At 53.0% G+C, this 27,670-nt stretch overlaps 2 protein-coding genes across 3 annotated transcripts in view; both read left to right on the plus strand.

Moving 5' to 3' along the window:
* EPHX2 (epoxide hydrolase 2) overlaps window positions 1-450 on the plus strand; it is a 66,414-nt gene extending 65,964 nt beyond the window's left edge. Inside the window, exon 18 of the mRNA XM_060301287.2 lies at window positions 312-450. Coding sequence (XP_060157270.1) covers window positions 312-347 — 36 coding nt within the window. The 3' untranslated portion in view covers window positions 348-450. The remainder of the gene's footprint in view (window positions 1-311) is intronic.
* On the plus strand, window positions 345-27,670 carry LOC115864928 (L-gulonolactone oxidase). Of its 2 annotated transcripts, none has more exons than XM_060301290.1 (12): window positions 345-483; window positions 1,227-1,328; window positions 3,978-4,106; window positions 5,384-5,478; window positions 9,338-9,428; window positions 12,758-12,943; window positions 18,841-18,948; window positions 19,786-19,862; window positions 23,524-23,673; window positions 24,498-24,662; window positions 26,143-26,233; window positions 26,886-27,670. In XM_060301290.1, exons 1-12 carry the CDS (start codon window positions 481-483, stop codon window positions 27,012-27,014), a joined length of 1,326 nt encoding a protein of 441 aa, XP_060157273.1. In that variant the 5' UTR covers window positions 345-480; the 3' UTR covers window positions 27,015-27,670. The 2 variants fall into 2 exon arrangements, with proteins under 2 accessions (XP_060157273.1, XP_030734958.1); XM_030879098.2 differs by having other exon boundaries at window positions 3,981-4,106.

A 27,670-nucleotide genomic window follows, 5' to 3' on the forward strand; every position in this document is an offset into this window, starting at 1 on the left:
CGATGGGCAGCCTGGTGCACCCCTCCCCCAGCTCTGACAAATGAACTAACACGCGGGCCCCCATGTCACAGCCTCCCCTGACCTGAGGCATTAAGGACCCAGTTTCGAGGCCGGGGGTCCTCCGGCTCCAGAATGCCTGTACTTGGTGTCAGAGCTCAACAGCTTTCGGGGAGAGAGCAGCCGCCTTGTAAAGGCTGCCTGCCCGCCCTGCGGCCTGAGAGGAGCCCCGGGGCAGGGGGCAGGCCAAACTGCTGTTTGTCTGGGTGGAGCCTGTCGTCACGCTGTTTATCCACCTCTGCCGGGGCCCCAAGCCCCTCTGTGTGCTGCAGCTGCAGAGTCGGCCCTGAGCTCCCGCGGTCACCGTCACTGCGCTGCTGGTTCCAGCCCCCCGCTCCGCTCGGCCTCCGCACCCCGCTGCCCTGTGCTCTGCTCCACGAGGAGGCCGGAGTCCGCCAAGGCCACTGACCCACCGCTGGAGCCATGGTAGGTCCACGTGGCCAGCCGTTCAGCCCTGCCGGTCCGCATCCAGGCTGGGCCTGCGAACCCGGCTTGGGAGGGCAAAATGAGGGCAGGTGTGGGGCTACTGGGAGGCCACGGGGAAGCTCTTGAATAGACTCGCGGCTCTGGGGAGCCACTGGGGTGCTGGGGAAGAGATGGAAGAGGAAGGCCGGGATTGGACTCCTGTGTCTTTCCTTGGTTGCTCTGTGAGCTCGGGGAGGTTACTGTACCTCTCTGGGCCTCAGTTTCTGCTCCTGAAAATGAGAGTAATATTACCTATTTCGTGGCTTTATTGTAAGGCCTAAATAAGGTGACATGCGGAGAGATATGACATGTGGAGGACCCCGGAACAGTGCCCAGCACACAGCGGGGATCCCACAAACGGGAGCCTTTTCCCCAAGGCTCTCTGCTATGGCCTCCAGGCCAGGAAAGGCTGCTGTGCTGTCTCCCAGGGCTGCACCCCTGATCTCATGTAGCCCCCTTCTCCGAAGGAGGGGCCGAGTTTTCTGCGTGATCTGCTGCGCTGACCATGGGGGTCAAGGGAGATCGTAGCAGGAAGCCCGCACGTGGCTGCACGGCTTTAGAGCTTCCACTGTGTGTTTGAGCTTCCCAGTGGCTCAGCGCCGTGGCCCCAGCCTCCCATCTCTACAATGTTGGGACAGGGGGATGGGGGTCAGGGCAGCCCTAGACCACTTACTGGTGGTGACCCGGGTTTTGTCCTATCACAGGTCCATGGGTACAAAGGAGTCAAATTCCAAAACTGGGCGAGGACCTATGGCTGTTACCCGGAGATGTACTACCAACCCACGTCCGTGGAGGAGATCAGAGAGGTGAGTGTCCTTCTCAGCACAGTGCGCAGTGGTCCAGCCGCTGGACGTCCAGCTCCATCTGGGCCCTGCGGACCAGGCCAGCCCCAGAGAGGAGGTGGGCTTCCCAGCTAAGACCCTCATCCCCAACCCAGAACTGCCGGTGGGGTGACAGCTCCACGGGGTCGGCTGCAGCTGAACGCTGCTGCTGCGTGACCACTTGTGCTGTCTGCCAATGACTGCCAGATTTTTATTTCCGGCTCAGGTCTCTTCTCTGAACTTCAGATTCGTTTTGACTTCTTTCATCAAAGACATCACAAACTTACATGCCCCAAATGATGTTTTTGATGTTTGCTTTCAACCTATCCTAGTGTAGTCCTCCCTGACTCTATACCAACCACGGGATTGCTCAGACTAGAAGCCAGGAAGTAGGGCACTGTCCCTTATCGGACCTCAGCAAGTCCTGCCTCAGAAGTTTCTAGAACCCACCTCCCTCTCTCCGGCACTGTTGTCACTAAGCCCAGGCCACCATCCCTTCCTCACATGCCGTGGCCTGTGATGGCCTCACCCCTGATCTCCCAGCTTCAGTTCTTACCTCCCTCAAATGCACTTTCCACAATCAGCAAAAGTAATTTTCTTAAAATCTAAGTTGAATTGGGCAACTTCCTTGCTCTTCAGAGGCTTTCATTGTTTGTGGAATAAAACCCCAACTCCTGACCCCAAGGCCATGCATCCTCTGGGCCTGTCTCTCCGGCCTCCCTAAGGTCCCTCTCTCCCTGGCTCACTACCTCCGTACCTTAGTACTTGCTGTTCCCACTGCGTGGGATGCCTATCCCATCCCTTTTAATGAGACTGCCTCCTTTTCATCCTTTAGGTCTCAAAGTAAATCACCTCCTTAGAGGCTTCCCAAACCATCTTATCTGAGTATTTCCCCATCTTCTGTATCTCAGCTCCTTGCTTATTTCTTTCATTGCATGTTCAAAACCTGCTCTGATTTCATTGACATGAACATTTGCATGCTTTTGTCTCTCTCCCTCGTAAGGATTTAAGACCATGCTTGTCTTCTTTTCCATTTTATCCTCAGCACCCAGCCCTGTGACCTGTACACAGGAAGCACTTACTGAATATTTGTTGAATGAGTGAATGAATGAATGAATGAATGGACATGACCCGACTTCTGCCCTTAAAAGACTTGCCCCTAAGACAGGCTGCATGTGACTAACCCCAGAGGATACAGATGTTTCACTAGCACCAGCAGAGAACAGAGAAGGGAGAAATTCATGCTGTGTGTGTGTGCATGGGTGTGAGTCTGTGCACAGGTGTGTGTGAGGGCACTTGGAGGAGAGTGGTGGGAACGGCACTGTCACCACTAAGTGATCAGCGCCACTGCTTCATATCTGTGGTCTCATCCATCCCCACAAGCCCCTGTGAGGTAGTGATTATTACCCCCATTTTCCAGATGAGCAAACTGAGGCTCAGAGAGGCTTTGTAATTTTCCCATATTAGTAGGTGTCAGAGCCAGGATCCAAACCAGGATTCAAAACCCCCAACCTCTCATGCGTGAGAATGAAGGAAGGTGGTCACTGAGCCGGGCCCTGGAGGATGTATAGGAGCTCCACAGGGAGCTGGGCAAGGGCAGTGTGAGGTGAAGGAAGGTGAGGAGGACACCTGGAGAGTCGTCAGACATGGCTGCCGGAGGGTGCATGGGGGAAGGGGAGGGCAGAAGAGGAAGGCTGAGAGGCAAAGTGGCTTTGAACAGATCTGAGGGCCTTGAATGCCGAGGCAATATGCTTCATTCTGAGCTGAGGGGAGAGGGTGGAGGGGTGCTGATGTCCTGCGTGTGAAGGCTGTTTCTAGCCGTGCTAGCCTGCACGACTGTGAATTACAAATAGGAGGAGGCTACTGCAGGCCTGTGTTTACCCTGGAGAGCTGTTAGGGTTGGGGGGGGCGGGGGGGAAATAAAAATAGTTGTGTGGTCAAGGGAGTGCGAGGGAGATGGTGTTAAACAGATGTCTTCATTGTATTGACATTCAGTAGAACCTGCAGCCTTAAACGTGCTTCGCACGTGGGGGTGGGTGTGGAAGACAAGTGCTTCGGAGCAGTTCCCAATCTTCCTTGACCCTGGAACCCCTCGAGGTATAAATCCTGAGACTGGTGTTCCACGCCCAGACACAAGGGTGAAAGAGTATGGATTCCTTTGAGTGACACCATGCATTCATTTCTTTATTCATTCAAGATCACTAGAGACGGCCTATTCCTGTCAGGCCCGGGGTAGACACTGGGGGGCTACGGTGTCAAATTAAGCCACCGCCCCTGCCCCCGGGAGCCTTCATCCACCCTGGGAGGCAGCTGAGGCCCATGTGGGCCAACACGAGGAGACGGGCCTTCTTCTGAAGGTGCCGGGTGCCTTTGAAAGGTTTTGGCGAGGAGAAGAATGTGATCAGGTTTGCCAGCTGCCTCGGGGAGCACACCCAGGAGCCCCACTTTGGGGTGCTTCCTTGGTTCTCCCTCCCACTCGCTCGCCGGCCCGTCTCTCTGGCTCTTTCCCGGAGTGGCCTGCACAGCGGCCTCCAGCCAGGCAGGGCCTTGGGGGGCTGGGGGCCCAGAGCCTGGGTGGCCCCGTGGCCTCACAGGGAAAGACCTGGGCCGGGGCTGATGCAGGCGTTGCCTCAGCAGGTGCTGGCCCTGGCCAGGCAGCAGAACAAGCGAGTGAAGGTGGTGGGCGGTGGCCACTCACCTTCAGACATCGCCTGCACCGACGGCTTCATGATCCACATGGGCAAGATGAACCGCGTCCTCAAGGTACCAGGAGCCCTGGGCTCCCCACCGCTGCTGGGCCCCATGCCGGGCAGCCGTGGTCTCCGTCTCAGAGTCCAGGCGGAGACTCCTTAGCCTTTTCCCTTGGGCCTTATCCCCTCCCCACCTCTGAGTCCCAAGGTGACCCCCCAATTCCTGGTCCCCAGTGATCGCCCCTCCCCGGGGTCCTGCCTGGGCTTGCTCAGGCCTCTCGTCTGGTCTGTGCGCCCCCTTGTGGCCACGGAGAGGATGTCCTTCCTCCCCTCCGGCCAGAGCCTCCTCTCCACTTCTCTAGAACAAGAATGGCAAGTCAGGCCCCCAGAGGTGGACTCACAATGACAAATCCAGAAGGCTTTGCACTTAACTTGTTTTACGTATGGGGAAACTGAAGATCAGAGAGGGAGAGTGATTTGCCTAAGGTCACACAGCCGATCAGCAGCTGAGCGGGCCGCAAACTCAGGGGTCTGACATCAGCCCTGTGCTGGGATACTGTCCATGCAATTCAGCCATGAATTCAGGCCCCACCACCACCACCTCAGGTGCCTGCCTGGGAGTGAGAGTACTGGCAGGCGTGCCGCCCGTTAGGAGGGCTCCTGTTCTCACCTGATCTGACGGGGCCAGCTCCCCTGAGCTGTAATTTTTGCCAGGCACCCTCCCCTCCAGCCATGCTAGCAGAGGTTCTGGGTTTCTCTCTACTATTTATTTCCTGATTTGCTCAGGCTGACGGTCACCACCCCGTAGAAAATGTTCCAGTCAAGACATCAGTCATGGCAGAAATTAACTCTGATCGCTCATTAGTGAGGACTGCGCTCCGGTAATTGATTTTGCCAGGCTCTGCGCCCGGGGTCAATGGAACGTGTGTTTTGGAGTCGCACAGATGGGATTCTCATCTCCGTTCCGCCACCGATGTTTGTGTGACCTTGGGCAAGTGACTCCAAGTCCCTGAACTTGAGTCTCCTCGCTGTGAAATGGAGGGAGACTTCTCCTCCCCCAGCCCCCGGGGCAGCCATGGTTGGGGGCGGTGGGTCTCAGGACACAGCACAGTTCTCCCAGTCCCGCAGTGACTTGGGCAAATCCCTTCTCTTCCCTGCTTCTTATTTCTTTCCCCTGTGAAAAGAAGGGTTACGCAGAGTAGTCCCAAAGCCCCAGCACTCTAGGGCTCTGCCTGCACCCCTTTGGCTGCCTGCAGCGGGAGACACGCTTGTACTCACAGCCCTGCGGGACTGCAGGACAAGGACTGAGTGACGGCCTAGCTCATCCCAATCTCTGCTGGTCTCTTGCAGGTGGACATGGAGAAGAAGCAGGTGACCGTGGAGGCCGGCATCCTCCTGGCTGACCTGCACCCACAGCTAGACAAGCATGGCCTGGCCTTGTCCAAGTAAGAGCCACCTCCCTGATTCCCAGGTGGGCCAGTGATGGCCCCTGATCCCTGCCCTGGCCTTGGCTGGACACTCAAGCATCTGTCAGGAGCCAGAGAGAAGCACTTCTTAGGATGCACCTGTTTCTCTGGACCCCTGTTCCTCCCCCACAGAGTACCCATCTCCCCATCCCCTGTGTTCAGGGGCTATTGTGTGAGAGTAGAAAGAAACAGGCTAGCATTTAAAAAAGTCTAGTACAGGGATGGGAAAACCATGCATTAAGCCTTTCTTAAAACTTGAAATAAAACTATATGAACCCAAAGCGAAAGATATACAAAGTAAGCACTCAGAGAAGCAGAAGAGCATATGCTGATTGAGACACAGGGCTTCCTGGTTTACCTATATGTGGCTTCACTTGTTTTTCCTTCCAAACGTGGTATCAGTGAATGCTCAAGTTTAATATCAGGAGGTTTCCACTGAAATAGGAAATGAATTTGGCTGAATGCAGCCAAAGGAGTGAATGTCTAACTGTGGGGCTTCAACCACTAGAAACAAGTGACAGAATTATTTTGGATATTGGGGTAGCAATCTCTTCACAGCTGGAAATTGCCATCATAGAAGCCTGTGGTTGGTCTTCAAGTGCGGGTGGTCCATTCACCTAGCTTTCTCATTGCAGGCCCTGAGGCATCACTATACTTTTTCACTCTGAAAACCATTCTGTTTCTGCCTCTCCAAGGGTCATGGCAACTCAAACATTTATGGAGTGTCTACCATGTGCAGGCTTTGTTCAGGCCCAGAAGAGGCCAGGATGAATAAAACCCAGACCCACTCACAAGGAGCTCCCTGCAAGGGGGGGAGACAAACCCACGAAGTGACAAGCGTGACACAAAGCAAGAGGCTCAATGCCAGAGAAGTGTTCAGGGCACCGTGGTGTTCTTGGGGGCCCATGTTCAGCCTTGACAGGCAGGGGAATGTGTGAATGGATGGGAATCAGGGCAGGCTTCCTGCAGGAGGGGCCCTTTGGTTGAGCCCTAAAGGATGACCTGATGTGAACCAGAAAAACGAGAGGAGAGAAGGGATTCAGGCAGAGAGAGCAGCGTGAGTGAAAGCCCAGGAGAGGGAAGGTGTGGTAGTGGGCAGGGGTCTGTACGCAGCTAGCAGACACATCTCCAGGACCAGCAGGAGATACGTTCTGTTAATCACAGGCTTTAGCTTCTGGGCCCTGGAGCATCTCTGTGCCCTGTTCATGATATATCTCTGTCCTCCCTGGGGACCCAGTCCTCCTCAAGTACCTGCCTGCACAGGGCTCATCTGCCTCTCAAAGGGAGTTTGGATGTCCTGTCCTGTGTATCCCAGGGGCCACCTAGGTCTGCAGCTCCAAGGATGCTGTGGGGACCTCAGGAGTGGCTGGGGGCTTGGGGGGAAGCACAGAGCTGTGTCAGGCCACATGCCGGTGGCTTGATGCCCTCTCTCATCATATCATCACCTGGGAGGAAGGCCCCATTTAAGGATGCAGAAAGCAGGGTCTTGAGGCAAAGGTGCTTCTCAAAGTCATGCAGCTGGAAAGCTCTGGAGCTTCCACTGTGTGGTGAGCCAGAGGGAGCAGGACACAGGCGCTGTTCCTAAGAGGGAGGACAGCAGCTTGGTGAAGACCCCAGCTCCAGGAGCAGGCCTGGGTGCAATCCTGCTTCTACCTCGTACCAGCTGTCACTCAAGTTCCTTGACCCTTCTGGGCCTCAGAGTTCTCATCTAGAAAATGGGGCTGTGAAATAGGGGCGCTCAGAGCCCTGCGTGAGTCAAAGGTGCCCCGCATAGTAATTACGAAGTAAATGTCGGTTCCCCCTTCATTTTCCTGGCTCTGTCTCGCTCCACAGACTCTGGAAGTGACCTTTCCCCTTGTTCTCTCCACCCCTCGGAGGACTAAAGTCTAATCCTTCCTTCCTAGTTCTTCCTCCCTGAGGGCCTCACGTTTGTCCAGCTTATTTCTTTTACTTATTTATTTATTTTTATTGAAGCATAGTTGATTTACAGTGATGTGTTTGTTTCAGGTATACAGGAAAGTGATTCAGTTTCATATATGTGTGTGCGTGTATTCTTTTTCAGATTCTTTTCCATTATAGGTTATTCCACGATATTGAATATACTTCCCTGTGCTGTACAGTAGGTCCTTGTTGGTTATCTATATTATATATAGTAGTGTGTATCTGTTAATCCCAAACTCCTAATTTATCCCTCTCTTTCCCCTTTGGTAACCGTAAGTTTGTTTTCTATGTCTGTGGGTCCACTTGTGGTCTGTAAATAAGTTCATTTGTGTTGTATTTTAGATTCCACATATAAGTGATAGCATATGGTATTAGTCTTTCTCTATCTGACTTACTTCACTTAGTATGATAATCTTGAGGTCCATCCCTGTTGCTGCAAATAGCATTATTTCATTCTTTTTTATGGCTGAGTAATATTCCATTGTATAATACGTACCACATCCTTATCCATTTATCTGTCAATGGACACTTAGATCAGCTCTTTCTTTTAACGTGGTCCCAAGCCCATTTCCGTGTTGCTCGTTAGTCTCTGTGAGCTTCATGGACAAGGGTAGACTTACTGCAGGTTGGTGAACCATCCCCTCCCCTGTCATGGGCACGTGGTCGTCCTCAGTTCTTCACTATCGTTCATGATGCTGTGATGAACGTCTTCGCGCATCTGCCTGTCCACACGCTGGGGCATTCCCTGCGACAGGATTTCTGTGGTCTTCTTTTAACATTCTGGTATTTTCACAAGGGGTGATATCACCAAGTCACCCAACTAATGTGGACAAAATGTAAGAGTGACACAAGGGTGAGGGCAGAGGAAGGAAGAGGCGTCGGTTCCTTTCCTCCTCTTCCTGTTTCACCAGGGCCGCCCCAGGTCCCATTGCAGGAGGGTATGAGGCTAGATTTTCTCATCCTTGTCAATCTGCCTCTTTGGAAGCCAGGGCCCTCCTGCCTCTGGGGCCCTGGGTCTGCGCTGAGGGCCAGGTTGGGTCCGATCCCTGCCCTGCCGGCCGGGCCCATTTCTCAAGTGTGAACCAAGGCAACTGGGCTATCGTGAAGCGTGCAAAGCTCCAATCTCCTTGGCTCCCAGTGGGCCTTCTGTAAACACTGGTTCCGTTCTCCTTTCAGACGGGGCTGGGATGTCTCAGAGAAAGCTCCTGAGAAGTAAGATTTCTGAAAAACTCCTGACCCACTGTCTTTCCTGGACCCTGAGATCGGAGCACATCTTGCTAATTCCTGTCCTCAGAGCCCACGCCGGTGGAGGCATCTTATTCCCCTTTGGGAATCTGGTCCTCGTGCACACAGCACCCTCTTATTATTTGTTCCAGGGCCTGGAACACCAGGCTGAGGGGTGCGGGCTTGACCTGGAGGCCCCGGGGGACCCTGGAGGTTTCTGAGCAGGGGGTGACATGGTCTCCTTCTCCTGCATCCTCCTACCATTCTGGGATGGCTGTGTGTGCAGTTCTGACATGGGGACTCTACAGGCCTCAACAGGCTGGGTCTGGAGAAGTCTTAGTAGGAGCGTTTGGCCTGTGGTTGGTGGAGAAGATATTGCTGGCAGATGGAGGTCGGAGGAAAGGGATGTTCTCGGCTGCAGAAAGCCCAAGGCAGGCAGGCAGGCCTCCCCTCGGAGCTGAGCCGTATTCCCACTAGCTCATCTGACGGGCCACACGGCTCACAGACAAGGGCTGGCTTGAGTCAGACGATCTAAGATGTGGTAAGTTGGGGATGAGATTCCCAGGCAGGAGATGGATCAACTATTCTGCTCTGAGGGGCCTCACACCGAAACCCTAGGGGGCATTGTCACAGGAAGCCTAACTGGTCCCTTCGTCCCTCCCCCTCCCTCCAGCCTGGGAGCCGTGTCAGACGTGACTGCAGCTGGCGTCATCGGGTCCGGAACACACAACACGGGGATCAAGCACGGCATCCTAGCCACCCAGGTGAGTCTATCTGCTTCGCCACTGACTGCCAGGGAGAGGGGAGGTTGGGACGGAGCCCCTTTCACCCTTTGCACCGTGGCTGCTGGACAAGCAGGTACTCCAGGGCAGTGTCGGCACAGCTCCACGAGGGCCTCAAACCCACCCGGTCTCACCTCTGACGGAGACTCGGCAGGGGTCCTTCAGAAACATCGTCTCCCCTAACCCTCATCCGTTCCCAGCAGACACAAGTGACGAAGGCGCCCTCGTGCATGTTGACGCAGCCCTGCCTCTCAGGAGCCTCCTGGCCACCCTGGGGAAAAGGGCAAGCAGAGCAAAGGGGTCCATCCCCATTGAAAGGTCTTAGGCAGGAGTCAGGCAAAGCGAGGGGACTTTCCAGATTAGCAAGTCGGGGAGGAGCCAGGAAGAAGCCCAGCACAGGCGGGCCTGGGATCCGCACCTGACCTTCACCAAAAAGCATTTCTTAAACTTCACGAGAGCCCAATTTGGGGCACAAGTTTGGGGCTCAGACCTGCGCCCCAGACCTAAGCCTGATGTGTGCTGTGTGTGGCACGTAGGCAGATTTTTAACTCCTCTGGACATCCCTGTTTTCAGCTGTCACCTGGGGAGAATACTCCTCAACCCAGGGAGGGTGTTCAATGAGACAGCATGTGTCAACGCCCGGGGGCTGGATGACAGTTCACGACGCCTGCGTCAGGAGCCACCCCTTTGGGGGGCAAACTCCTTTAACTTTCAGTTTTAGGAGGAGCTTCTAACAGGCCAGGCTATGGCTCCGTGAAGCAGGCTGCTGGGGGGTACCCGTGGAGGCTGGCCGCTCACCCTCGGGGAAGAGAGAGAGACCCTCATGCTGGCCGTAACTCACCGCGTGCCTCCCTGCCGAAGTCCACCTACACTCTGGGCCATGTGGCCTCTGGCCATCGGAACATCACTGCTAAGTGCTGGGGTTTGGCTTTTGCCTCTCAGCTCTTTGACTACTGTCTGTGTGACCAGGGAGGGGACAGGTCTCTTCCCCTCTGGCTGCCTCAGTTTGCTCCCCTGGAGAATGGGGATGATCGCAACAGCAGTGCGTGCAGGTGCTTAGCTGAGTGTACACAGTTCGTGCTCAGTACATGTTTGTGATGGGTTTGTATGTAGGACAAGACCCTTTCCAGAGCCCACACTCTACGCTGTCAAAGAAATTTCAGCATCCTGGCGGCACTGACCGCACTGATGGCTTACGTGTTCCCCAGTTAGCCAGCCAGGAGCACGGCTCCTCTGTTCTAAGGAAGACGGACACCCCGGCAGGTGCTGTCTGACTGTGGCTTCTGGGAGCTGGTCCCACGTGCTCCAGTCCAGACCTGCATGGGGTGGAAAGAAAATGGCCAACAGCACTTTCCAAGGCTTCACTTTGTTTTCTCACACACCACGAGGGGGAGCCACTTCAGAGTTACTGTTCCTTAAATCCGCACTTTGCTTTCTCATCAACCTTATGCACTCACACTGGTGGCCCTTGTCCTTTTCCTCCCCCCTCTTTCAAGCACAAAAGCCTCAGAGAATCACCAGGCAAGGGAGAGGCATCCTGAGGGGATGCCGTGAGCCAGGGAAGGGGAAAGGCCCAGGGCATTCGACCACGAAGCAAAGCAAGGTAGGTTTTGTGGGACCTGATTCCCAGGCACTCAGAGCCCTCCATAGACTTGTCGTTACCCCCTCAGAGCAGGGTTCACCGTCCAGGAGAGCCCAGTGGTAACTGGGGCTGAAGGATAATAAACCACCCCTCCCAAGATTTGGCCACAGTCCTAGTCTGCTCTCCAGGGCTGAGGTCAAGCTGGTTGCCTCAGTTTCTACAAAATGATCAGCAGAGTATGGAAAAGAATTCTGAGTGGCCAGAAATCAAAATGCACATGAGATTTACTGGCCACTTCCCTGAGGAGGCTCAGCTGAGCAGCATGGGCCCCTGCACGCAGGAGACGGGAGGGGACTGGCATATTTAATATCCACTGTATCCCAGGCAGTTAGCTGGGTGCGTCACATACTCTCTCTGAGTTGGTTATTCTCCTCATTTCACAGATGAGGGAACAGAGAGGTTAAGTCACATGCCCAAGGTCACACAGCTGGTGAACCACTGTCCACCTTTATTGTCACTGGACCCGGCTGCAGTGTTTCACTGGCAGCTCTCATGCTCTGCCCTGGATCTCAGACAAAGTCTGATTTTTTTTTTTTTTTTTGCGGTACACGGGCCTCTCACTGTTGTGGCCTCTCCCGTTGTGGAGCACAGGCTCCGGACGCTCAGGCTCAGTGGCCATGGCTCACGGGCCCAGCCGCTCCGCGGCATGCGGGATCCTCCCGGACCTGGGCACGAACCCGTGTCCCCTGCATCGGCAGGCGGACTCTCAACCACTGCGCCACCAGGGAAGCCCCAAAGTCTGATTTTTATAAAAATCATTCTGACGCCCTCACTCCCACAGAGGGCCACCGTGCCCCATTTCTGCCAATGTCTCCTCTTTCGTCTTGGTTGCTGTTAATTAGAATTAGTTCAGCTGTATCTGTTCTCTCACCCTGAGCACCCAGCCACCAACTGCACACGTCGAAAGCAATTTGCATCCAAATGAGCAGGTAGCAGGGTGTGGAAAAGCACTTCCACGGGCAGTGAAAGCGGATTCCTCTGGAAATGGGGGCCAAGGGCAAGGACACTGACGATAACCGCCTGTCTTCAACTGCGCAGCCCACTCTTTGCAGAGACCAGAGGTTTCCAGTTGTGTGTGGCCAAGTAGGGGAATCTAGTTCCTGAGGCAAGTGAGAGGTCCCTGAATGAGAAGATGGACTCGAGTCGGTGCCCAGGGGGGCAACAGGCAGAGAGAGCCTGCAGGGGACCCTGGTCCCCAGGCTGCGTGTTGGGACAGCAGGGCCGGCTCTCCCCCGGATGCACACACATCCTCCCTTTGCCTTCACAAGCCCCCTGTACCCAGGGCCTCAGGGCTCTTTGGAGCCTGTGTCATCTTAGACTTCTTCCGGGCCGAGGACAAGCTCGCTGCATCCCGAGTGTGAAGTCCACGGAATGACCAAGGCAGTGGTGGGAGGACAAGCCACTGGGGTCCCGCGGAACCACATCGGCTGAGGGCCGATGCCACCCAGACACAGCCTCCTTCTCCCCATTTCCCCTTCCTCCCTCCCCCAAGACTGAGGCTCCCTCAGGCTGTGACTGGAGACCCAGCTGGGAAAGTTCCCTGTGACCAGATGACGGTGAGCTTCTGGGACTAGGAGACACCTGGCCTCACTTCCAAGGACAAACGGGGAAGTGAGGGCATCACGCAAAGTCTAGGGGTTCTGAAATGTGGCTCTTCTCCCACTGCCAGGTGGTGGCGCTGACCCTCCTGACGGCGGACGGGACCATTCTCTTGTGCTCTGAGTCCAGCAACGCAGAGGTGTTCCAGGCGGCACGGGTGCACCTGGGCAGCCTTGGAGTCGTCCTCACCATCACCCTGCAGTGCGTGCCCCAGTTCTACTTGCAGGAGACTTCCTTTCCCTCAACCTTGACAGAGGTACTGTCTCTCCTTCATCACCACTCAGCCTCAGAAAATAAATGGAGGGCATTAGTAAGTCATGCACCACTGAGAGCCCCCGCGGCTCTGTAGGCCCCCTGCATTGGGCAGTGGGCTGACCTCACCAGACCTTCGTTGGCCCTAGGTTACTGTAGCAGTATTCCTTTGTGAGCAGGTCAGGGGAGCTCAGAGGAACTGGATGATGGGGGGCAGAAAGGATAGCTTCTGATTGATAGCAGTGTTTTTTTGAATGAATGAAAACCCATGTTGGTTAGCTGGATGGATGGATGGATGCATGAATGAATGGATGGATGAATGGATACATGGATGGATGATGGATCAACACTCAACGAGTATATTGTAAGGGCTCTGGGGAAGCAGGCAGGGCCCCAAGCCTGACTGTGCAGCTCACTCTGTGTGACCTTGACCAAGTCCTTCAAACTTCTGGAGCCCCGGTTTCTTTGTCTTTTAAAAGTGGAGTCAGATTAGGTGAACCCCGAGGTCCTTTTCAGTGCGGACGTTCTGTAAACCAGTGCGACACTTCGATACAAAACTGTGCCCGCACCTCGTCACCCAGCCCTGGAGACAGAGGGTCCTCTCTTACTTTATTCTTTCTTTCCCCTGGAGCATCTGGTGACGTTCTCGGCCCTTATCCCCAAGGAGGGGCGTGAACCCTGGTGGGAAGGCCCCGTCCTTCCCCTGGGACCCCAGCCCATCCTGCAAGGCCTCCCGGGGCTAGACCCTGCTCTTCCCCCTCTTCCACGAGTCAGCAGATCCCCCGTGGATTCTCTCCCTACCCACTAGCGGCTCCTGCTGCTATGCCGCCCCGCGCCCTACACCCAGCTTAGGTCTCTGTCGGGCCCGGCATCAGCATATGCAGGACGCTCATGGACAGCCTTCCCTGCCCCCAGTCGCCGGCCACAGATAAGGACTGCACAGAGGGTGGGTGGCATTTACAGCCCTGGCATTTACTGCCGGCAGTATGTACAGTCAATCGGCCCACATTCAGTTCACTTTTGCCCTCTCTCCACTCAGAGCAGCCTTTAAGGGGCCCCTTCAAGGGGCTGGGAATGCTTGAGAAGAAGTGTAAGATGGAGGTGGGATCCAAGACCCAGGCTGCTTCCCTATAGGAGGAAACAGCCCATAGAGGAAGGAAGGAGGACCGATCGGAGAACCGTCACTAGACCAGTTGTTCCTCACTCTTGAGTTGCATGGAGGTTTTCCTTCTAATCCAAAAGGAAAAATAACGGGGCCTCACTTCCAGGAGCACTCAGGTTCCTGAGAACCAATAGGATGACAGTAAACCTTCCTGGGTTCATACGTTGACATCGGCTCCCAGTTTCCTGCCATTCAGGTGTCTAGGAAGCTGTCCCACCTCCCCTGGGGCTGCAGACCATGCTGCCCCGAGCGTTTGCCTCTAAGTAGCAGCTGCTCTGAGATGCACACAGCCCCCCAGCCTCATGTCCCCTCTAGACGAGGGTGGGCTCCCTGATGGCCAAGCCCTCCAGGTGGGCTGGCCGTGAGCCACAGGAGGGCACTGGAGGAGAGGACCGGAAGCCAGGACAAAGGACTGTGACGATGGCTTCCTGCATGTAAAGGCGGGTTTGAAGATTCAGCTTCTCGGCCACTTTTCCTTCCCTTGTGTGTCTTTCCTTTCCTATTTCCTTCCTCCCATCCAGCACGTGTATCTATCCTGGGGCTTCCAGCCTGAGCTCTGGAAGAGTCCCAGGAAAGCCACCACGAGGGTGCAGTGTAGAGCCTGTGACACCTCTCTGAGTCAGACCGCCCTCTGCACTGACCCGCCGTGACTTTGCACAGTTCCGCCCTCCCCCAGCCCCAGCTTGGATTCCTCACCGATACAGTAGGGATAGGAGCACCACTGTCCCCACGGGGTTGCTGTCAGGACTCAAGGACACACAGCCCTTGAGTCCACTGCCCTTTATAGCCTCCGAGAGAGGGACCCTCAGTCCGTCCTCTCTCTGGCTTTATTCGAAGAGAACACTACCTACTGATACCTGCTCTGTGGGTAGATTCTAGACTCTGAATCCAACACTGCACTTTCCAGGCCACATGTGCTGGTTGCCCTAATTTGCTCAGGAGTCTCTTAACATTTGTTTTCCCTCCTCCTTCCTGCTTGGTGGTCAGTTTCTGGAGAGCAGGGATGTTATCTGAGGTCTTTTTACCTCCCCAGGGTCCACAAAATACAGACCTCAATACCAGGTAACTCAAGGTCAGTGGGTCAAGAATTTATTGAAAATCCATCCCTTTCTGGGATTTTCCGCATCTCCTCCCACCCATGCCGTGTGTGGTCCATCTCAGGTGCAATTCCGTGCTTCCCGTGACTGATGTCCTTAACTACATCTCAACACGGTTTCTGAAGTTTGCTCAAAGCCATATGAGGGGAAGGGGGAGTTCGGAATCAGTGCTTCTGGGCAGTGAGGCCAAGAAAAGGGCAGCCTTCATGGCTTTTTGTGACAGTCTCAGCATTTCTGACGCTTTGCAGTCTGATTGGTATGAAATCACAGCCCGTGGGAAGACACGAGGACTTTGGAAATAGCTGTCAGCCTTTTGCCCTTTATGCCATGCAAACCATAATGAGATGTGAGGGGTACTGCTGGCTGCCTGCATCACTCGCTCCCGCTACGCTCTGGGAAGCAGGTTTGGTCCCAGGGACACACCAGCCTTGTCAGCAGCATCCCAGTGCCTGCCACTATCTTGGGTGGTCGTTCGCTGATGACTGGGTAACCCCCAGCCATGGGACATGGAGCTCTCAGCTTCTGCTCTTGAGCCTGGTAACCAGGTCCCAAGAACCAACTCAGTAGTGGCACTAATTTTGGTGGGAATGAATCCTCTAGAACGCTTCATGCCAATAACATGCCAAGGCAGACTTCCTCTGGGGCCCAAACCCCTTTGGTGGTGCTCCCAGGAACCACAGGTCAGACCGAGGAAATCCATGATCCTAGGGATCCTCCTCCTCCAGATAGGATTGTTTGTAGGCCCTGAAGGGAGAGAGTTAAGCTCACAATGGGATGGGCCTTGGATGGACTCCAGCCTTCAGCCACTACTCCATGCTAAGTTAGGGAGCACAGAGGGTACAGAGCTGGAGCGTGCGTGGTGCATGCCTCCAGGAACTTAGAGTTTAGTGTCAGGGAAAAAGATATGCCTTGTCCCTCTAATTCAGGGAGGAAAAGAAACGACAGAGGTCAGGAGAGAGGCACAAAATGTGATGTGACAGTGGCTCTCATCACTCCATTCGGGGCGGAAATCTGGGCACGCATCTCTCAGTCACCAGAGCTGAGAAAGGGGCACCATTACATTTACTGCTAAGATTCTGGACAATATAGGATGGCCTTGGATGCTGGGACATGAGGAAATGGGGGATTTTCTGCTCTCTCGTGTCCTAGCCCCATCCTCCATCCAAGCCCCAGACTGTGTTCCCTGCTCTCCCAGGAGAAAATCAGCTCTGCCCGGAGGTGATGGGTCAGGGGTCCACCACTCAGTCAGGAGGGAAGTGATAGTAACAGGGTTCTGGAGTTTCTTCCTGAACTTTCCCCAGGTCTATAGCCCAGCAGAAAAGGCCCTCCTCTTCAAATAAGGAATCATAGGGCCCTCCCGCATTTATTGTGTCCAAGGAGCTACGCTAGCAGCTCTAGGGCAAGGGGTTGGGAAACTACGGCCCGCAGAGAAGAGCTGGCTTACTGCCTGCTTCTGTAAATAAAGTTTTATTGGCACACGGCCACGCTCCTTGTTAATGTATCCTCTGTGGCTGCTTTCACGCTACCATGGTAGAGTTGTGTAGCTGGAACAGAGACGATAAAGCCTAAAATATTTACTATCTGGACCTTTACAGAAAGCAAATTTGCTGATCTCTGCCCTCGGGGAGAAACTAAATATGAATGAAATCGTCACTGACCTATAGGAGACGCTTGATGAATTTCAGAGACAGATGTATGCTTCGATACCTGTAATATACTTCTGGGATGGATGTGATATAAATAGAATGGAAGGAGAGAGCTTTGGGGCGGGGGGGGGTGGATTTACATGGAACTTTAAAATTACAATACATCTCAGTTCAGATCCCACACTTTCCAGGTGCTCCACTGTCACTCGTGGCCAGTGGTGAAGGTACCGGACAGTGTCTGTAGAAGGAGGCTTCTTAGTCCTGAACTATTTGGGCTCGATTCCGTAGGAAATGGAGCGCTGCTGGGGATCTTTGAGCTGTGTTTTGGGATGCTTCCCTGTGACATTGTCTGGAGAGATGAAAAATGGAGCAAATTATGAGGCTAGTGCGAGAGGGCCGGTGAGAGCGAAGGCAGCTAAGTCAGCCACCATCCTTGGCAGCAGGAGCGGATTATAGGGAAGACTGGAGAGACACGTGCGGAGATGCAATAGGGTGACCGGCAGCCTGGGCCTGGCATGGGCCAGGGGAGGTTTAGCATGGCAGCCGGGTCACTGGAAGGCACCCCATTCCTGTATCCCCCAGGCCCCATCAAGCATCGTTTAACAAGTTAGGGGGCCTTCCTGAAGTGACGACAAGGATCCAGAATTCTAAAGTTCCCGCACTGCTGCCAGATGCTCCAAACTGAAGTTTTAGGTGGGCTCATCTCAGCGCTTCATCTTGGCTTCACAGATGTGGAAATCACAAGTTGTGTGTAACGGCTTATAAACTGCTTTCACATCCATCAACTCCCTTGGTCCTCACAACAGTCAAGGAAGGGAGGGAGGGAGGGAGGGAGGAAGGGAGGAAGGGAGGAAGGAAGGAAGGAAGGAAGGAAGGGAGGAAGGAAGGAAGGAAGGGAGGGAGGGAGGGAGGGAGGGAGGAAGGAAGGAAGGGAGGAAGGAAGGGAGGGAGGGAGGGAGGGAGGGAGGGAGGGAGGGAGGGAGGATGGAAGGAAGGAAGGAAGGAAGGAAAACTATTAAGGTCTTGTTTCTACAGATGAAGACACGCTGCCCAGAGGCCTCAGAGGGCTTCCTGAGGCTCACAGCTGAGAACTCGGGGGGTGGGGAATAGGGCCGGGGCCCTAAATGTGTGGCAGCATTGCTCACATTCAGAAACAAGACTCTCCACTGGGCACAGGCCACGTGGCAGGCACTCGACTCGGAAGCTTCAGCATAGGTTATTTCATTTCATCGGCACAAGTGCCCACATGTTATTGGTGGGAAAACCAAGGCTCAGGGGGTGTGGTTCCTGCAAGGTCGTGCAGCTGCGGAGCCAGGACTTGAATCCAGAACTTATTCCAGGACCACTGCTCCTCCCCTCCCTCCCGGCTGCCTGTCAAACCCCAAATCCGTCTCTGCTTTGGCTCAGAACTTGTCCTGTATCAGCTTGATGGATGTCAAGGAGACATGATTTGCTCTGCAATGTTATTTCCACATGTGCAAATGATGAGCCGTATTCGAGCAAGACTCTCCCGTCCATTTCACTGAGGGCCCTCGACATGTCCGGCCTTGTGGGGATAAGCGACGATGACAATGACAATGTAATAGCAGCAGCAGCAGCCTGTACCTATACAGGGCTCACCAAGCTTGTGACACCGTTTTAAGCACTTTCTAAGCATGAATGCATTTAAATCTTCATAACAATCCTGACATAGGTACTGTTATTAATCCCACTTTACAGATAAGGAAACTGAGGCACTTGCCCAAACTTACGTAGATAGTAATTACTCAAGCCAGAACAAATGAGAGGTCATTTTTGTCCTCTAAGTTACTAAAGGAAGTCCACCTGTAAGTGGATATTGTTAACGTCCAGCATCTTATAAGACACATTCTGTGCTATTTGGCAATGTTAGGACAAGTTCAGGTATTTTCTTTTGATGGTGGGCTCTGGTTCCCAGCATCCCCACCGTCATCCTGTGACCAGTACAATCTCTGCTCCTCCCTCCTGCCTCGGACAGGTTCTTGACAACCTGGACAGCCACCTGAAAAAATCCGAATACTTCCGCTTCCTCTGGTTCCCGCACAGCGAGAACGTCAGCGTCATCTACCAGGACCACACCAACAAGGTAGCCGGGGCATCTTCCGCTCCTCACACACAGCCCACCATTCCCACACGTCCCCACCCCCCACCCCCGCCAGCTCCCAGGGCGCCTGACGCCTGTTATCGTGCTGATGAGCCGTGAGAGGTGAGAGGAAAAGCAAGGGTGAGCATCACTGAGCCTGAGGAGAGAAGCACAAAAGGCCAGAGGGTGGAAGGAAGAAGGAAGGTGGGCCCAGTAAGGGTCCATGTGTCTGCGGGGAGGGATGCGTAGGGGTGAGGTCAAGAGACACTCTAGATGTGGGGCAGGGGAACAGGGGACAGAGGTGTGGGCAGGACAGGATAGGCTGAGTCCTAGGAAGCTGGGCTAGACCTCAGAAGCCAGCTAATACATCCCACCTTCCCTCCAGCACCCCCATCTTTCCCACCCCCAACCGTACAGGTGAAGAAACCCTTGGTTTTGTCTCCCCACCGTGACCTTCTCAGCAGAAGAAAACAAAACCATCACTTAGGATGATGTTGATTGAACAAGTCAGGCAAAAGCCAGGACACCTACTGTGTGTAAGGGGCTGGCGTAGGGTTCATAAAGGATGATTGCTGGACACCCGGCCCGTGGGCTCTGAAGAGGAGGGACAGATGCACAGTTTTGTCTTGTGCAAAATACATGAATACCTGAACATATAAAAAAGCATGAAACCGAGGGGATAGGGCCTGGGAATCAGTGGTAGGAAGTGAGGCTTTCAATCATCCTGGCAGGTGGGTCACCCTTCCCCCAGGACACACACACAGCCTCTCCTGGGACACATCTCCCTCTAAGGAGACACTCAGCTCTGGCCCCAAACTGACCACAAATTCTGCTTCCCAGCCTCCCTCCTCTTCGGCCAACTGGTTTTGGGACTATGCTGTTGGATTCTATTTACTGGAGTTCCTGCTCTGGATCAGGTAGGAATGCAAGTGTCTCTTTTCCCAGCACCTGCCATATACTGTTGCAGATGTGGTCCATCAGAAGAACAACATCCTACCTATTTGTGCAAACTGGGTCTGTCTCCTGGGTCCAGAGCAGGGGTTTTCAAGCCTGGGGAGCTTTCTAAAAAATACCAGTGCCCAAGCCTCACTCCCTGGCTCACAGGTGTCGTGAAGCTTCGTATTGTCCTCTTTCTTACCTCCTTCCCAGCCTGAAGTCTGTGCTCAGGCTCAGGCCCCATGTCTGCCACCAAACACGTAACTATGAGTGATGGGGAAGGTTTTATGGGGCCTTGAGTGGTGACTCTGTATCCAGCCAAGACATGGAATGGCATCAGATAAAGATTTTTGAAATGTTTCATACATGGAAATAATATAGGCAACACAAATTTAAAATATAAAGACTAATATAGTAAGCACCCACATCTTGTTGTTGCTACCGTATTAAGAAGTGAGACAACACTAGTAAAATTGGAGTCCTCTTGGTGGCACTCCCAGATCACAGTATCTCCCCCAAAAGGTAAACCACCCCCCCAACTTTATGCTTATCATTCTCTTGCTTTTATTGATACTGTAGTTTTCTGAATCCTGAAAGAAAAAATTGGTAATTCAGCTTTGATAGTGATATTTCTCCATGTTGATATGAATAGCCGTAATTATTCATTTTTCACCGTACGCATTTACCGCAATATATGTATCCATGCTCTTGTTGCTGGATATTTGGGTTGTCTCCAGGAATTTTTTTGTCCATTACAAACAACGTTCCTGTGAGCATTCTGGAAATTTGCTTCTGATGTCTTGAGTGTATAATCATGAGTGGAATTCCTGGGTCACCAAGTATAAGCATCTTTAGTTTTATAAGATCAAGTTGTTCTCCTAAGTAGTAATACCAAGTTAACTGCCAAGCACTGTAAGATTCTCTGTCCTCCATAAGCTGGACAAAATTGGACCTGTCAGGCTTTTAAATTTTTGTGTGCTATGGTACCTCATTATGGTTTTTAATTCTTATTTCCCTGATTATTAATAAGGCTGCCCAGCTTTTCAGTTTATTGGTCTTTCAGATTTCTCTTCTGTGAGGTGCCCATTTACGCACTTTGTTCTTTTAAAAAATTGGCTTGTTTTTTTCTTAGTGTTTTGTACAGCTTTAGTTACATGTATCTTGAGCACCAGTCCTTTGCTGGTTATGTGTGTTGGTGTCTCCCTTGTGTGTTGGTTATGTGTGTTGGTCTCCCTGTTGGTGTCTTATCTTTCACTTTCATGGTGTTTTATGATGTGTAGATGTATTTCATTCTATCAAATGTAGCCATCTAGTCTTTTATCTTGAGGACTTTGGTGTCTTTTTAAAGACGGTGAGTCCAACCTAGAGGCCGTTGCTCCATCAGATAACGGATCGGGGGTGAGAGTGGAAAATGCCCAGCCAGCTTCTCTCCCCTTCCATCACAGCAGCCTGGCAGCTTTATGTGCTTGTGTCTGTGGAGTCCGGGCCCAGGGAGCATCTAAATGAATTGGGCTGTAAATCACAGTTGGCACATCCTAGCCAGGGCGGATGCTCCGGGGGAGCTCCATGACCTCTGAGCACAGCCCATGTGGCCCCCGTTTTCATGTCTTCTGGAAACTGCATCCACTCAGCCTCATCCCTGCAGCTCTGGGCCTCTCGCTGAACTATGTGCCCAAGGATGCGGGAATGAAAACTAACATAATGGATTGGGTACCTGGTGACTTAATGGCTGCTTTGCGATCAGACTCACTGTAGCCCCATGAGGGCAGGGATGCTGTCTGTCCTGTCACTGTCAATCCTCAGAGCCCCAGAGAACGCCTGGCACCTAGGGGAGGCTCATAGTATTTGTGTAGGAAATGCTAACGAAAAGCTTGGTCTCTGTCCTTGAGGTGTTCAGTAGCGGTCAACTGTAGGGGTGATGGTGTTGGCCCTGGCTGACCAGGACAGAGAGACAGGCTTTCTCGGGAACAGATCCCTGGAGGGTCAGCCAGGACCAGGGCCAAGCTCAGCTCCTGTGCTGAGAGCATCCTGGTGCCCTGGGGCCGGTGGGAGCTGCCCCACGGCCATGCTGGCCTGGGACACTAGAGAGCATCTGCCTTGAGAGAGACAGCATTCTCCTCCCCTTCCAACCCCTGCAGCGTGTACCCTTCACCCTCCCAACCCCTGCAGGAGAAGGAGAAGCAAAGAGAAGGCTGATTTTGCTTTCTTGGCTTCCCAACACGTCTACAGTGAAAATTGATTTCTTTTATAAAGACAGAAAAAATGAACTTTAATCTGTGTGTGTGTGTGTGTAAGTATACATTTGGAAGAATGTGACTTGGTGAATGAGTTTCCCAGAGCAGAAAGCCAGGTGACAGCTCCTTCGTGGCCCAAGAAGCGCAGAGCCTTCCCTTTGCAATTCCTTGGGCAGCTCACTTCCAAACACAAGAATCCATAAGCCCAGCCCCCATGCTAGGCCACTGGCCCCCACTGGCCGCTTACAGCAATCAAGTCCTCCCAGGATGGCCAGGTGTGGAAGGAGGGTGAATTACTACAGTCCTTATGGGAATTAAACTGGCAGCAACCTGCTGAAATCAAAACTCTGCCTGCGCTTTGCCCCAACAATCTGGTAAGGATATAAGTACAAAGACCTTTGTTATGGTGTGGCATGTGGTGGTACTACACCGAAAATGACAGGTTTTGGCGAGGACGTGGAGAAATTGGACCCTTTTGCGCTGTTGGTGGGAATGTAAAATGGTGCAACCGCTGGGGAAGACAGTATGGAGGTTTCTCAAAAACTTAAAAATAGAATTTCCATATGACCCAGCAATTCCACTTCTGAGGATATATCAGAAAGAACTGAAAGCACAATTTCAAAGAGATATTTGCACACTTGTGCTCACAGCAGCATTATTGCAACAGCCAAAGGGTGGAAGCAACACAGGTATCCGATGGCTGACTGGATAAACAAAATGGGGTATGTCCGTACACCGGAATACCATCCAGCCTTAAAAAGGAAGGAAATCCTGACACATGCTACAATGTGCATGAATCTTGAAAACATTATGCTAAGTGAAATAAGCCAGACACATAAAAGGACAAATATTGTGTGATTCCACTTTTATGAGGCACCCAGAGTAGTCAAATTCATCGAGACAGGAAGTAGAATGGGGGTTGCCAGGGGCTGGAGGGAGGGAGCAATGGGGAGCTGTTGTTTAGTGGGGACAGAGCTTCAGTTTTGCAAGATTCTGGAGATGCACCACACAGCGATGTGAATATACTTAACACTACTGAACTGTACACTTAAACAATGGTTAAGGTGGTAAATTTTATGTTACATGTTTTTTTTTTTTAATCACATTTTGGGTTTTTCACCAAACCCAAACCCTGAAAATAACCTAGCCATTAAAGGGGAAGAGAGGGATAAAATGTGAGTTAAAATCCATAACTGGATCACGGGGCAGCCATGGAGAGAGTGATGGAGGGGCGATATTCACATTCCCTGGAGGGATTTCCAGGCTGTAGGTAAGCGTACGTGGCAGAGTATGTGGAGAATGAAGTCCTGGTTTGTAAAGGACTCTGCCCGGCGCCCAGCAAACAGCTGGCACTCACTCACTGCTGGATAATACGATGATCACAGGCCCCTCTGCCCTGCCCCCCCAGCACCTTCCTCCCAGGCCTCGTGGGCTGGATCAACCGCTTTTTCTTCTGGCTCCTGTTCAATGGGAAGAAGGAAAACTGCAACCGCAGCCACAAGATCTTCACCTACGAGTGCCGCTTCAAGCAACACGTGCAGGACTGGGCCATCCCCAGGTAGGGGCTGCGTGGGCCAGCCTGCGGGTGGGTCGGCAACAAACAGATTCCCTTGGGATCTGCCCTAGCACGTACACTGCCAACCAGGCTCCCCGTTCTACCTGTTATTAGTGGGGGGCAAACTGGAGGCTCTGAATCCCCATCCGGTGCCCTTGCACCATTGTGACTCTCAAGGAGACCAGCCAGGGGATCCCCTCCGCTTTCCCCATCAGCTCCTCTCCAGCCATGCGGCCGGGTAACAGCAGGCTGGCCAGCATCTGGTCCCTCGGTCGGCAGAGTCCATGGAGCAGGCTGGGGGCCGGTACTCTGCATCTCAGTCCCGAGGGACACACCCCCCTCGGGACTGAGGCTAGGTCTGTAGCCCAGATCACTGCAGCTTTCTCTCTGAATTGCCCCTCTTTGTCCCTCTCCAAGAAAAGGTCGGGGTGGGGGGGTTGGTGCCCAGGGCTTAAGGGATGCCTCTGTTACCATGTTCAGGGGCTGAGACCACCACACTCTTGGGGTAGGACTATTAGAAAAAGTAGAAGTCTTGGAATCAGAGTGACCTGACTCTGTCTGAAGAAGAGGAGGCCGGGGCATGGGACAGCTGTGGTCAGAGACCCAAGGGGAGCCCCCGATTGGGCGGGGGCCCTGGGATCTGAGCTGGGAGCAGTTGGTAGGTCTCCTCTTCTGTGAGGAGGACTTTGAGAGCAGCCATGAGGAAGGGGCCTCCTGGGGACCGGGATCTCCGAGGCCCCCAAGGCTGGGAAGCCGTGCAGAGCCTCATGGGAGCTCAGGAGGCCCCTTCTTGAGGTCTGGGTTCCATCCCCCTGGGCCGAGTGCAGAGAGAAGACCAAGGAGGCCCTGCTGGAGCTGAAGGCCATGCTGGAAGCGCACCCCAAGGTGGTGGCCCACTACCCTGTGGAGGTGCGCTTCACCCGGGGGGACGACATCCTGCTGAGCCCCTGCTTCCAGCGCGACAGTTGCTACATGAACATCATCATGTACAGGTGAGCAGCTCGCGTAGGGGGCAGGGTGGGGCTGGGCTCCCTACCCCCACCCTGCCACCCTGCTTCGAAGGGACCCTCTCCTTCCCCAGCTTTCAAGGCCAGTTCAAACGCCATCTTCTCCCAGGAGACTTCCCTGATCCTGGCCGCAGAAAATCGTTTTTCTCTCCTTCGAGTTCCTACGACCACCCTTTCTAGCCTATGTTACGTTAATGCAGTCATTAATATTAATGAATATGTAATATTAATGTTAATGTTAATATGCGTAGCTACTACTTGTGAAGCTGATATTACTGAATGACAAGTCTATGCTATCTCATGTGCCTGCCCTAGTCAGTGATTACAAGAGCCTGGAACTGTGTCGAGAAGGATTCTGAGGCCAGGTTTCAGTTCAGCCAAAAAGAGAATCAGGCCTGGATGCATTTGCCCATCTTAACCGGCTCCACCAGGCCCTGTGCCGATACCTTAAGCTCACGACTGCGTTTTTTCCTGATTAGTTGCACAGTAATCTCTTGTATGAGGCTTATGGACGTGGACGGTTTAAGAAGCTCCTCTTTTCTAAAACTTCCTGCCTAAGACATGTCTTCCTTCCTTCCCATCCCCCATTGATAATAGCCCTTCTCTGACTTTGCAAAAGACAAATATACTCTCTCCCAGCCTGAATCTTACTATGCTGTATTTCTCCAGCATGTAAAAAACCCCAAACTCAAGGTATCCAAGGGCCAATTCAAGAAGGCGCTGTCCTGGCGGGAGTCCCTGAAGCCAGAAGAGAGTTTCTGAAACACGTACTGAATGAGAGGCGGCTTATTTCATGTAGGGACAAACTTGCAGCCGGCCTCATCCACATCTGTCTGTCTATCTTATCCCTACCTGTGCATGTCAATTCAGAAGTGAGAAAGTTGCCATGGGGCTGCATCATAACATTTGAATTTTTTAAAGCTCTGACTTCGATTTTTTCTGTCAGTAAATCTGACTTTGCAGGACTGACCAACTAGGTTATATGGCCATGCTTTCCATACATCAATGAGGGGATTCTGATATAATGTTTATTTTTAAGGTTTGTGTGTGTGTCTGTGTGTGTGTGTATATATATATATATATATATATATATATATCCTTAAAGTAATCTTTACATTAAATTTTTTTAATTTACATTTTAAAATATTTAGATTTAAAATTGAAATCTTCAAGCTACATGATATATAAATATACATACATATATATGTGTGTGTGTGTGTATATATATATATACATACACACACACAAATCTTTAAAATTATTTAAACTCATGACAACTTTCAGTGGCCAGTTAAAAAATATGCAAGAGGATGTAAACCTTTTCCAAATCCTTCTGAGCAGAAGCCCTCGAGGTGCTGGGTCACTGCTGTCCATGTCCTGAGGGCACCGGCAAGGTGCCTGATAACAGTGGGAGGGACCCTGCAAAGCAGAGACAGGGCCTCACCTCCTTCTGCCCCCTCCCCAGGCCCTACGGCAAGGACGTGCCGCGGCTGGACTACTGGCTGGCCTACGAGACCATCATGAAGAAGGTTGGGGGCAGGCCCCACTGGGCCAAGGTAGGATGTTTCATGAGGGTTGTCAGCTGGGCAGCTGTTGTGAGCTGAGGCTTCCACCAGAGGGCGCCTCTCCTCCCAGTTGCCCTGCCTGCCCAAGGCTTAGATGTGGGGAAACTTGGGCTGAGCAAGTGACAGGAAGGAGGGCCCCCCCACGACCCTAACCAGACCCATCTTCCCTCTGCATTCATGTTCCAACAGCCCAGTGACTAATTCTCTGAGTTTTCAGAAAACTTCCTCACCTTTCATTTTATTTAATTCTCATAGTAACCCTACGAGCAGGATAAGGCGGTGGGTCTATTTAACAGACAGGAAACTAGGGGTCTCTCAGAGGTGACGGGACTTACTTACTAAGTAGCAGTTGAATTGGGGCCAGAGCCCTCTCCACTCACACACTGCCAGGTGGCAAAGGGAATGGGAAGTTTAATGCTGCATTTTAACACCTTCCTTCTTTACTTTGCAAGAACTTCCTCCCTCCTCTTTGGGTCTCTACATTATAGGTGCATGGGAATGAATGCGTGCATGTATGTGCTTGTGTGTGCCTGGGGGTAGCAGCGTCACACATGCAGGCATCCAGACGCGGGGGCCTGTTTGCAGCCCCTCTGCAATGCTGGTTCCAGGGAACGAGGCCTGTTGTATCTGGTTGCTTCCTCAGGCCCACAACTGCACCCGGAAGGACTTCGAGAAAATGTATCCTGCCTTTCCGAAGTTCTGTGCCATCCGAGAAAAGCTGGACCCCTCGGGGATGTTCCTGAATGCGCATCTGGAGAAGGTGTTCTACTGAAGCCCGAACAGAAAACACGTCGAGCCCACCCCATCCCATTCCCCAGGCCCACGTCCCATGAGGTTGAAGGCTCAGCGTCCCTCCGGCCTGATGGGGAACAGACCTCTTCCCCCGGGCGCTCTGCCACGGTGCCCACAGCTGCTCTAACCCAGAGTAAGGAGTCTGGATCCGGGCAGCTCCCACTTCCCTCATCCTCACAGGAACCCCATGTAAGGAAGAGCACCAAATCCCCATTTACCTCTTCCGCCGCATCCTTTCAGCCCAAGCCTGCAATCACCACATCCTGTTTCCCAGAAGACAGAGAAGCCCCCAAATGTTCTGTGTCTAGGAGGTCGGGATTCAGCCTTTCACAGGTTCCATCCGCTGGTTGGGTGTCCGGAGCTCCAGGGATCTCTCGCCCACCCTTGCAGGGAGGGGTCCCCCTGGCATGTGTTTGGGCACAGAGGTCGTGTGTTCTGTGCTCTGCTTTCTTTCACTCTCGAGGGTCTTTCAGATGCTCAGGTGCGTGCCCCCTGCCCTGGGACTGCCCTCTTCCAGAGGGTCCACCTGTTCATCTGACCTCCCATAGCCCGACCTACAGTGTGTCTATTCCAGGGGATGTTTGGGGAGTGGGACTCTCCTTGCCTTCTTTTTAATAAAGGCCAAGAGTTCATTCA

The sequence above is a fragment of the Globicephala melas genome, chromosome 6 (assembly GCF_963455315.2).
Source record: "Globicephala melas chromosome 6, mGloMel1.2, whole genome shotgun sequence".
NCBI lineage: Eukaryota > Metazoa > Chordata > Mammalia > Artiodactyla > Delphinidae > Globicephala > Globicephala melas.